This window comes from Pteropus medius, unplaced genomic scaffold, assembly GCF_902729225.1.
Source record: "Pteropus medius unplaced genomic scaffold, Ma_sr-lr_union100, whole genome shotgun sequence".
Taxonomy (NCBI): domain Eukaryota; kingdom Metazoa; phylum Chordata; class Mammalia; order Chiroptera; family Pteropodidae; genus Pteropus; species Pteropus medius.
In genome coordinates this window covers 6409720-6420831 of record NW_024343733.1, presented here as the reverse complement: position 1 = coordinate 6420831, position 11112 = coordinate 6409720, and the positions used below count along the sequence as shown (strand labels likewise).

Sequence of the window (11112 nt, the reverse complement as noted above, 5' to 3'; positions counted from 1 at the left end):
TCACCCCCTCCCCCCTGGAGAATCTCCACGGTCCTCCTGCCCGATCCTCCTGCCCAGTAGCACTCTCCATTAGGGAGGAGAGTGCACCTTCTACTAGGTGTTCTCTCCTTTCACCCGGCAGATGGTTCAGGGACGCACATGCTCCTGCAGAGGGCCTCCTGCGTGGAGCCTTAGCTCCAGCACGCAGGAAGCCGTGCAGATGGGAAGAGGCAGGTGTCCTCCCTCAGCTCCTTTCCAGGTAGGACTTTTGACTCTTTGATTCGGCCCCAAGGGACGAGGCCAAGCCCAGGAGTAGCTCACAGACATCAGCAGCTTTCCTTGGGAGTCTTCTTGGCTCCTGGCAGGAGCCTCGCCGACGCCGATGCGCGCTTCTGGTGTCGCCACTTGGCCCTGCGATTCTTGAACCAGACCTGAGGAGAAGGGACTGCTCAGGCAGGACCCGCATCCCACCAGGCTCCCATAGGTGGACCTAGAGGTGGGAGGGGGGTTCCCGACGGGCGTGTGGGCTGACGAGAGCTGCTCTTATCTGCTGCAGATAGAGAGGATGGCTCTGGCCGCGGGATGGGAACCCCTTCCCACCCCCCACTTCTACTCCGCGGCGACCAGGGACACCCCTTCCTAAATTCTACAACATGAACGTAAGCTTCATTTACCGTCAGGAAAAAAATAGTTTAAAACAAAAGGGAAAAAAAAAAAACCAGCCTTCCCTTCCCTCCAGTTCCAGTGATACTTTCCCGTACTTACCTGTACCCGCCTGCCCCTCGCCCCGGAACCGGCCCTGCGCCCATAGCAGTCCCGGGGCCTCTCACGCCTCCCACTCCCCGCCGCGGCGCGGGCACCTGGCGCCAGGGCTGTCTTTTCCAAAGAAGGAAGAAGGAAGCCAGCCGGCCCAAACCTTCTCAGACCCTCCGGCCGTCCAGCGGGCGGGCCCCTACCTCGACGCGCTCCTCGCGCAGGCGGATGCGGCCGGCTAGGCGCTCGCGTGTGCCCACGTCGGGGTACTGGTTCTGCACGAAGAGCGCTTCCAGCGCCTGCAGCTGCTCTTCGCTGAAGATGGTGCGGTGACGCCGCGTGCGGCGCTGCGGGCCCGGGCCGCCCGCGCCAGGCAGCACCTCGGAGCCTCCAGGTGGCGCGGCCAAGGGCAGGGGCGCCGAGGGCCCCAGCCTCAGCTGCCACGGCAGCCGTGCGCCTGCGGGGCGAGGGCGCGGTGAGGCGCGCGGCCCGGGGCCGAGCTCTACACAGACAGCGCCGCGCCCCGAGGCCTCCCACGCCCAGCATCCGCGCCCACTCACCCAGCCCGGCGGCCGGCTCCGCGGGCCCGCCGGGCACTACGCGGGGGCCGCAGCAGCAGCAGCAGGCGCAGGGAGCGCCCTTGGGCGCCCCGGTCTCCCCGGGCTCTGCGGGGCTCTGGCGGCCGGCTGGCTGCGGCGGGCGGGCGGTCCGGGCAGGGGGACTCCGCTCTGGCAGGCTGGAGAGAATGTGCTCGATGGAGAAGGGGCAGGGCCGCCCGTGGCCCCTGCGGCTCGCCGCGACCCCCGCCGCCGCCGCCATGCCGGCCCCGCGCTGCCGCCGCCGCCGCGGGAATATATACGTCGGGGGGGAGCGCGCCGTAATCCCCGGGCCGGGCGCGGGTCCACGCGGGCTAATCCTGCGGTGCGGTCGGAGCGTGCTAATCCCCGACCGTGGCGGCGGGAAATCCTGCTCCGCATCCGCGCCCGGGGGCTGGCCGGGCCACGGGGAGGGGGCTCGCAGGAATCCATGTGTCCCGCGTGCGCCCTCCTGTCGGGCCAGGGAGACGCCGCTGGAAAAGTGTGGAGGGCGCCTCCCACGGCCCGCGGGGCCTGGCGGTCCTGGCCCTGTCACTGGGGCTGCCGTCCAGGGAACGCCCCGATCCTGAGCGCAGCGGTGCCTCCTGGCCAGACCTTGGATGCCCTCCTCCTTTAGCCACAGTGTCCAGAGTTGCTCCTTGTCCCCTTCGGGGTCCTGCCGAAGCGGACGAACAAGTCTGGAGAAACCTGTTCAAACTGCGCAGTCTCTTGGCCCCAAAACTGCTGGGCTCCAACCTTAAACGAGGCCCAAACCACCCGCAACCCGATGATCCCACAGGTCTTCCCCTCCGAGCCGTCAACTCCCTTTGGAGACCAGGTCTCTGCCTCTTGGAGGAAATGAGGGCGCAGGCAGGAAGCTACCTTTGCTCATAACCAAACCGCAACCCCACTGCCCCTATCCCCCTGTTCCCTGCTTTCTCCCCTGGGTCAGGAGAGCCTTCCTGACTCCATCCAAGGCCCAAGTGCTCTGGAGCCACCAATTCTCCCGCTTTCCTGTATGTCCCAGGATCGCCCAAGAGAACATTAAACACCCCCGCCCCACTCTCGTCACAGCCATGCTTCTCAAGAGCTGAGTAGGATGGGCTCCCCACCTCCTTACTCTTCGGGCCAGTCAGACTTTGTTCATACATGGCTAAGTCAGGGGCCACAGTGTCAGCGGTCAGGAAGGCTGTGCTCTCCTCCTCCCAGCCTTGACCCTTCTTTCATCCCTACCCGTTCTCATCCTTGGTGACCTCCAGTCTTGAAGCTTCAGACACCATCTCTGTGACAGTGACTCCCAAGGTGGCACTTCTGGCCTGACCTCTTCCTCTGCTCCAGGCCAGCATCTCCTGGGAGTCTGCTCCGTTTCTCCATTTTGCTCGCCAATAAACATCTCCTAGCCACCACACCCAGAACAGACTTGAGATCTCAAAATCCATCTCTTGCCTGATATTCTCACCTGAATGAGTGACACACCTACCACCTATCCACCTGGGTCAACACACCCTCTCACCACCTGCCCACTTTTACATATGTCCCATTTCTTTGCCAGCACACCTTGGTAAGGGGCCCACTGTGGTACTTTTCAAACATGCCAGTGAATTATTCACCACTCTTCCCTCAAGAGGTGAAATCTAGTTCCCTAATTCTTGAACATGGGCTGGCTGAAGGACTCGCTTCTAATCTCTAGAATGCATCAGAAGGGACACTGATTTCTGAGGCCAGGTCATACAACTAGGTAATAGTTTCTCTCTCTGTCTCTGTCTCTCTGTCTCTCTGTCTCTGTCTCTCTCTCTTTCTCTCTCTCTCAGTATGCTTGCTTTTTGAACCCAAAGAGGTACCTTCAAAAGAGATACCAGTATCTACAGAAGAGAACATGCAGTTCTAGCTAGCAGCTCCAACTGAAGGGCCAGCAAACAACCAGCAGGGCACCATGAGTGAGGAAGCCTTTGGGGTGGCTTCCATACCAGCTGCCATCGACTGCCACTGCCTGAGAGCCCAGGAGTGAGACCTGCAAGATCATAAATTTGAGGTTGTTGGTTATGTAGTTCTAGATAACCAGACAGATTTGGTACAGAAATGGGGATGTTGCCTATACAAACCCTAAATCACATAGCACTGGCTTTGGGACTGGGCAGTGGGTGGAAGCTGGAAGGACCTCCTGAGACTGACAGTGTGTCATAGAGGAAAGGGAGGAAAATGTTATTGGACGGTGGAGGGGAGGGGGCCCTTGTTATGGAGCAGGAAGTTTAGCAACATTGTCATTTGCAGTAGAACAGAAAATAAATCAAAAATGTACTTAATGAATGAGATGTCCAGAGGGGACATTGAAAGAGCTGCTTGGCTACCTACAATGAACAGAGAGGGGAAAACTGAGCCACAGAGGGTCTTGGAGATTCACCCTAGAGAAGTGAAAACTGTTCACACAAAATGCTACCCATGAGTGTTTAGAGCAGTTCTATTCACATCATCACCAAAATCTGGAAACAATCCAGAAGCCCATCAGCTGGTGAGTGAATGAACACGCCACTGTCCACCATGCAAGGGAGGAGCCCGGAATGACAGTGACACACACAATACAATGGATCTTAGAGGCACTGTGCCATGTGAAAGAAGCCAGTCTCAAAAGGCTCCATACTGTGCGATTCCATGTATGTGACACTTTGAAAAAGACAACATTAGCATTGGGGTGGGGGAGGACCAGGAGGGAGTTTTTTGGGTGAAGAAGCATCTGAAGGAGACAGGGGAGAGGAAGAGAAGATGCTGAGAGTGAGGCCAGCTCCACTCTAGCTTGGGGGTGTGTGTCTGAGGCCACCTTGAGCGAGGTCAGCCTCCCCTACCAGGGTGGCTCCCATCTAGCCAATGCTCCCAAGTAGGGATGGCTGCGAGTCACCAGCTCACATCTCTGGGGCGGAGGGGCTCTGGATGGGGCAGAGGAACTTCTCTCAGCCTTGCCATGCTCAGCCCTACTACTTCTCACATTAAGTTCACTGCCAGCATGGGGACCCCTTTGCTTGTGGGCATGAGGAGCTAAGTAACCTGGCAGCTTTCCTAGTTTCTGTTTTGCGTCACTCTTACTGTGTTCCTGGTGAAAGCACCTGCTCTGAGACCCAGGACCTACAGTTGTGAGGATGGAAATACAGATTCCCTGGCTAAGTCACTGAGAATACTGGGGAGTGAGGATCCCCACCTCCACCCCGAGTCCAGACCTCTGTATCCCACCAGCTGGAAACCCAGCGCCATGTCACACCAGTTTTCTGGGTGCCTCATCTGACTTCCTTGTCTTGAAAATTCTATTTTTGCTGTCCAGGCCCAGAATCAATCAACTCAACTGTTTTCTGCAGCTCCAGGGTCCGTGTCTCCCTTTTCTCAACACTTCTTCCTCCACATGATGTGGGTGACATGGTGCTCCATAGAAGCCCTCCCCTTTGGGGACTTTTCCCTTACCACTGCTGTTCATGGCCACCCGAGATTTCAGTGAACGAGGCCATGTAGGGGTGGAGGTCATCTGCTCACACAGCTTACTCATGTCCTCTGGATTTGCTGGGAACTGATCCTGGCAACGCCACTTCCATTGTGTGACGGTACCTTAAGACTTGGTGGCTCTGACAGTATGCAGCTGTAATGAGCCATCCCAGCTACGTAGTCAGATGATACCCAAGGTCAGTTCCTGCCAGGGCTCAGCTCAGTAACATCCCAGGAGCTGTTTTGAGAATTGCGTGGGGCGCGGCCCCGCTCCAGAACCCTAGGAGTTTGCACCACAGCTCTCTCACCAAAACCTCCCTGAGGCTCCATGTGAAATCTTTCTCTGCCATAGCATTTGCCATGGGCTCTGCCAGGTCACAGTCCAGGCACAGGGCTGCTTGTGCCAAAGCCTGGGCTTGCTGCAGTCCCCTTTTTCGTGCTTGGCTCTACTCAAAGCTCTATCTTACCCAGCAAATGGCTCATGGCAGTGTTTCCAAGTATAGAACACGTTGTCTCCAAAATCCAGAGAAGTCTCCCTGCAGTGTGCTCTTTCGCAGTGGCAGGAGGTGTAGGGTGCAACTTACTTGTCCTTTACTTTGAGGGAATGTTCCAGCATGGAACATCCAGCGTAGGACCACTGGATAACTAGAAACTTGGTTTATTTGTCTTCTTATTATTGGGTGTGGGGGGGTCTTCATAGAGTCAAGATACAAGTCCCTATCAGATATATAACTTACAAATATTTTCTCACATTCTATGGGTTGGTTTTCACTTTCTTGATAGTGTTCATTAAAACACAATTTTTAAATATTTTTTAATAAATCAATTTTACTACTTTTCCTTTGGTTGCTTGTGCTTTTGGTGTCATATCTAAGATACCATTACCAAGTCCAAGGTCATGAAGATTTGCCCCAATGTCTTACAGTTTTATAAACTATAAGTTTTATAGTTTTAGCTCTTACATTGATTCATATTGAGTTAATTTTCATATACAATGTGAGGTAAAAGTCCAACTTTATTCTTTCTGCATGTGGCTATTCAGTTGTTCCAGCATCATTTGTTGTAAAGATTATTCTTTCCTCTATTGTCTCATTTTTGCACCCCTGTTTAAAGTCAATTGACCATATATGACAGGACTTATTTCAGGATTCTGAATTCAGCTCCATTGATCTATATCCCTATTTTTAGTGTCAGTACCACACTGTCTTGATTCTTATAGCCTTGCAGTCAGTTTTGAGACAGGGAAGGGTGAACTCTACAACTCTGTTTTTTTTCATTGTTGATTTGGCTATTCTGGTTCTCTTGAATTTCCCCATGAATTTTAGGACCAGCTTACCAGTTGCTGCAAAGAGGTCAGCTGGAATTTTTATAGTGATTTCATTGAATCTGTAGATCAATTTGGGGAGCATTGACATCTTAACATTAACTCTTCCAATCCATGAACATGGGATGTCTTCCATTTACCTAGATCTTTATTTCAGTTATGTGTTGTGTAGGTTTTTCACTTCTTTGGTTAAATTTACTTCTCATTTTGTTCTTTTTGATGTTATTATAAATGGAATGGTTATCTTAACTTCATTTTCAGATTGTTCACTGCAAATATAAAGAAATACAATTGGTTTTTGTACATCAATCTCGTATCTTGCAACTTTCTGAACTTGTTTATTAATTAGAATAGTTGTTCTTTTTTGGTGTGGATTCTACAGGATTTTCTATATGCCAAATGATGTCATTTGTAAACAGAGATCTTATTTACAATCTGAATGCCTATTACTTAATTTTCTTGCCTAATTGCCCTGGCTAAAACCTCTATTACAACAACAAACAGAAGTGGTGAGAGTGGCCATTCTCGTATTGCTCCTGATCTTAGAGAAAAAAAAATTCAGTGGCATTAACATGTCCATAATGTTGTGTAACCATCATCACTATCAGTTCTAGAACTCTTCCATTATCCCAAACAGAAACTCTATTTCATTAAACAATAACATTCCATTTTTTCCTACCCTCAGAGGCTGGCAATCACGGGTTAAGGCTGAATTTAAATGAATGCATATATTACATTTTTAAGTCCATTCATCCATTAGTGAACATTTGGGTTGTTTCTACCTCTGACTATGGTAAATAATGCTGCTGTGATTGCGAGTGTATAATATCTGCTTGAGTCCCTGCTTTCAATTTTTGGGTGTATATATCTAAAGGTGGAATTGCTAGATTATACACTAATTCTATGTTTAGCTTTTTGAGAAACCAACAAACTGTTTTCCATAATGGCAGCACCATCTTATGTTCTCTCCAGCAAAGCACAAGGGTTCTAATTTCTCTACATCTTCAACATTTGTTATTTTCTGTTTTTTTTTTTTAATTTATAGTCATCCTAATGAATGTGAAGTGGTATCTCATGTTGTTGAATTGCATTTCCCTAATGATTAATGATGTTGAATATCTTTTTATGTTCTTATTTAACATTTGTATATCTTCTTTGGAGAATTGTCTATTCAAATCCGTCACACATTTTTAAATTGGGTGTTTGGTTTTTCTTGTTCAATTTACTTGTATTATTTTCTCCAATATTTCATTATGAAAGATTTCAAACATTCAGAAAATTTGAAAGGATTGTACAGTAACATCTATTGGGTGTTCTAGATTCTAGATTCTTTGATTAACATTTTGCTTGATCACATATGTATGCATCCATCAGTCTGATTTTTTATTCATTCTAAAGTAAGTTACAGACATCAAAACATCTTATATCTACACTCTTCACCATGCATATCATTAACTAAAGTTTAATATTCGTTTGCAATTTTTAAGGTAAACTTTGCATATTGATAATAACACAAATCTTGAGTGTACCATTCCATGAGTTTTGATAAATGTATACACCCGTATAATCCAAACCCTTATTGAGATATAGAATATTTTTGCCACTCCAGAAAGTTTCCTCATGCTGCTTCTCAGATAATCCCCATCCCCATCCTACCTTCAAGAGAAAACTACTGCTATGTTTTTCAACAGGGATTAATTTTGCCTGCTGTGCACAGTCACAGAAATGAACTTCTACAGTATGATATATAAGGCTTCTATTGTTCAGCATAATATTTTAAAGATTCATTCATGTTGTTGCGTGTATCAGAAATTTTTCCTTTTTTCATTGACTAGTATTCCTTTGTTGTGAAAATATTTTCCTGTTTTCTTCTAAAAATGTTTTAATTTTAGATTTTATGTTCAGATTTCAGATCTATGATAGCTCTCGAAATTTTGTGTGTGGTCTGAGGCAGGAGTTGAAGTTAAATTTTTTCCATATAGATATCTAGTTGTTACAATTTATTGAAATAATTTTCCTTTTCCTGTTAAATTTCATTGACACCTTGTTTAGGAGTAAATTGTCATGTAAGTGTGGGTCTATTTATAAGCTCTCAATTCTGTTCCACTGATCCTTATGCCTGTAGCACACTGTTGATTACTGTACCTTCAGAGAAAGTTTCAAAGTAAAAAACATAACTTCTCCCACTTTATTATTCCTTTTTAAGATTGCTTTGGATATTCCTTTATATTATATAAAAATATTAAACTCATCTTGTTAATTTATTCAAGAAAAGCTTACTGGGATTGTGTTCAGGATAAAATCGAATCTATAGATGAGTTTTGGGAGAATTAATATCTTAAAAATTTTGACTCTCCCAACCCATGAACTTGATATCTCGCTCTCCATTTATTTATGTCTTCTTTAATTTCACTCAGCAATATTTGTAAGTTTCAATGTAAATGTCTTAGAGATATTTTATGGGATTTGTTTATTAAGTATTTCTGTTTTTTGATGCTATTGTAAATGAAAATGTTTTCAATTTAATTTTCTGATTTTTTGTTGATATTATATAGAAATATAATTAATGTTTGTATATTAACCTTACATCATGACTACATTAGTTTTCTAGGGCTGCCGTAACAAAGTACCACAAACTGGGTGGTGTAAAACAACAGACATTTATTGTCTCATGCTTCTGGGGACAAGAATTCTGAAATCAAGGTGTTAACAGCACAGTGCTCTCTCTGAAGCCTGAGGGGGAATTGTTCCTTACCTCTTCCAAGCTTCTGGTGGTTTTCTAGCAATATTTGGCAGTCCTTGGTTTGCAGATGTCTAACTCCAAACTGTGCTTTTGTTGTCACATGCCATTATACCTATGTGTCTGTTTTCAAATGCATATATCCTTATAAAGACACCAGTCATGTTGGATTAGGGGCCCATCCTACTCCAGTAAGACCTCATCTTACCAAATTACCTCTGCAATGACGCTATTTCCAAATAAAGTTGTATTCTGGGGTACTAGGGATTAGGACTTTATTTTTATTTTTCTATTTTTTTAGGCAAGGTCAACCCTTGGTTGACCTCACAGATTGCAAAGACCTTGTCAGTTTACAATCCCTTATTATTTATTATTTGTTTGTTTGTTTATTTGTTCATTTATTTATTTATATTTTATTTTATTTTTATTTTTTATGCCTACAGCACCTGCTCTTCCTAGGTGGTCTCCCATCCAAGTACTAACCAGGCCCGACTCTGCTTGGCTTCCGAGATCAGATGGGATCTGGCTTGTTCAGGGTGGCATGGCCATAGACAGGATTAGGACTTTGACATATCTTTTTTGGAGGAGACACAATTCAGCCTATTGATTTCATGTATTAATTTATAGACTGCTATAATTTGTTTTTTTAATCTTATAACTAAAGAATGTTTTTTTTAAAAAAAATCAACTTTGTTGAGGTACAATTTACATACTATGAAATTCACTTGTTTAAATAATACAGCCCAATGATTTTTAGTATATTTATAGACTTATGCAATCATCACTATAATTTTGGAAACTTTTTAACGCCTGAAAGAAATAAATCTTATCTTCAATAGCAGTCCTCATCACCTGGCCAAACTTAGGCAACCACTAATCAACTTTTTGTCTCTATAGTTTTATATTTTCTGGATGTTTCATATAAATGGAATTATATATGGTCTTTGTGACTGACTTCTTTTACTTCGCATAATGTTTTAGATGTTCATCCCTCTAGTAGCATGATTTTTTTGGCAATCTTTTTAAAAAAATATTTTTATTAAAATATAGTTAACATACAATATTGTATTAGTTTCAGGTATATGCCATAGTTATTCAACATTTATATACCTAAAGAAATGATCACCGTGATAAGTCCAGGAACCATGTGACACCGACTAATGCTATCACAATATTATTGACTATATTCCCTATGCTGTACATAACATATCCATGATTTATTTGTTTTATACCTGTAAGTCTGAACTTCTTGCTATAATTTGTTTTTGTAGATACATTGAGGTTTTCTGTAAATGATGTAAATGATAATGTAAATATCATCTGTCTAGTTATACTTCTTTTACATTTATGACATTTCTTTTTCTTGACTTACTGAAATGTCTAGACCTTCAGTGCAATGTTGAATAAAAATGTTAAAATCAAACATCTTTGCCTTATTCTTAATCTTACAGGGAAACTATTCGGACTTTAGTGTTAAGTATGATGATAGATGTAGGTTTTTTTATAGATGCATCAAAGATTGTAAATATCTATTATACTACGTTCAAAAATGTAAAGAAAAAGATAGGAAATCTCAGCAGAGGAAAATAAATTTTAAAAAGAACCAAATAGAAATTCTAAACTGAAAAATACAATATCAGAAATAAAACTTTACCAAATGGGCTTAACTACAGAAAGGAGGCAACAGAAAAGTCAGTGAATTTAAGACAGATCAATAGCAATGATCCAATCCAAACAATAGACAGAAAAATAATTGATCGAATAAATGAACAGAGTCTCAGAGTGACACAAAGATCATAAGTATGTGTCACTGGAATACCAGAAGGAGCAGGGAAGGAATGGAGCATGTATTAGTTTTCTATCACTGCTATAAGAAATTGCTACACACTTGTGGCTTGATACAATATGAACGTATTATCATTCATTTTTGTAGGTTAGAAGTCTGGCACAGTTGTCCCTGAGCTAAACTCAGCAAAGCTGTGTTCCAAATCTGTTCCCGTGTCTTTTCCAACTTCTGGAGGCAGCCTTAGCTCATACCCATTCCTCCATTTTCAAAGCCAACAATGATGGATCAAGTCCTTCTCATAATTGCATCACTCTGACCTCTTTTTCCCCCTTCTTCCACTTTTAAGAGCCCTCAGGACTACATTGGACCTACCAGAATACTCCAGAAAAATCTTTTTATCTTAATGTCTTAAGCTTAATCACATGTATAAAGTCTCTTTTGTCATGTAAGGTAACATATTCACAGATTCTGGGGATTAAGATGTAGACAT

The 11112-nt window shown here is 44.8% G+C and overlaps 1 protein-coding gene and 1 pseudogene across 1 annotated transcript; both read right to left on the bottom strand.

The window, feature by feature from the left end:
• Positions 1-288: 288 nt before the first annotated feature.
• GSC2 (goosecoid homeobox 2) lies at positions 289-1551 on the bottom strand. Its single transcript, XM_039868146.1, has 3 exons — positions 1293-1551; positions 936-1189; positions 289-410 (listed from the first exon to the last, which is right to left on the bottom strand). Exons 1-3 carry the CDS (start codon positions 1549-1551, stop codon positions 306-308), a joined length of 618 nt encoding a protein of 205 aa, XP_039724080.1. The 3' UTR covers positions 289-305.
• A 7719-nt stretch (positions 1552-9270) lies between these two features.
• On the bottom strand, positions 9271-9389 carry LOC120606902 (uncharacterized; annotated as a pseudogene).
• Between the last annotated feature and the right edge of the window lie 1723 nt (positions 9390-11112).

What these genes read in the sequence shown, in the direction of transcription:
- GSC2 (XM_039868146.1), bottom strand. Translation starts at nt 1,551, where the DNA reads ATGGCGGCGGCGGCGGGGGTCGCGGCGAGCCGCAGGGGCCACGGGCGG. An exon ending in GGAGCCGGCCGCCGGGCTGG is followed by an intron (nt 1,190 to 1,292) that starts GTGAGTGGGCGC and finishes CTCGCCCCGCAG; the next exon opens with GCGCACGGCTGCCGTGGCAG. An exon ending in TGCGCGAGGAGCGCGTCGAG is followed by an intron (nt 411 to 935) that starts GTAGGGGCCCGC and finishes CCTTCTCCTCAG; the next exon opens with GTCTGGTTCAAGAATCGCAG.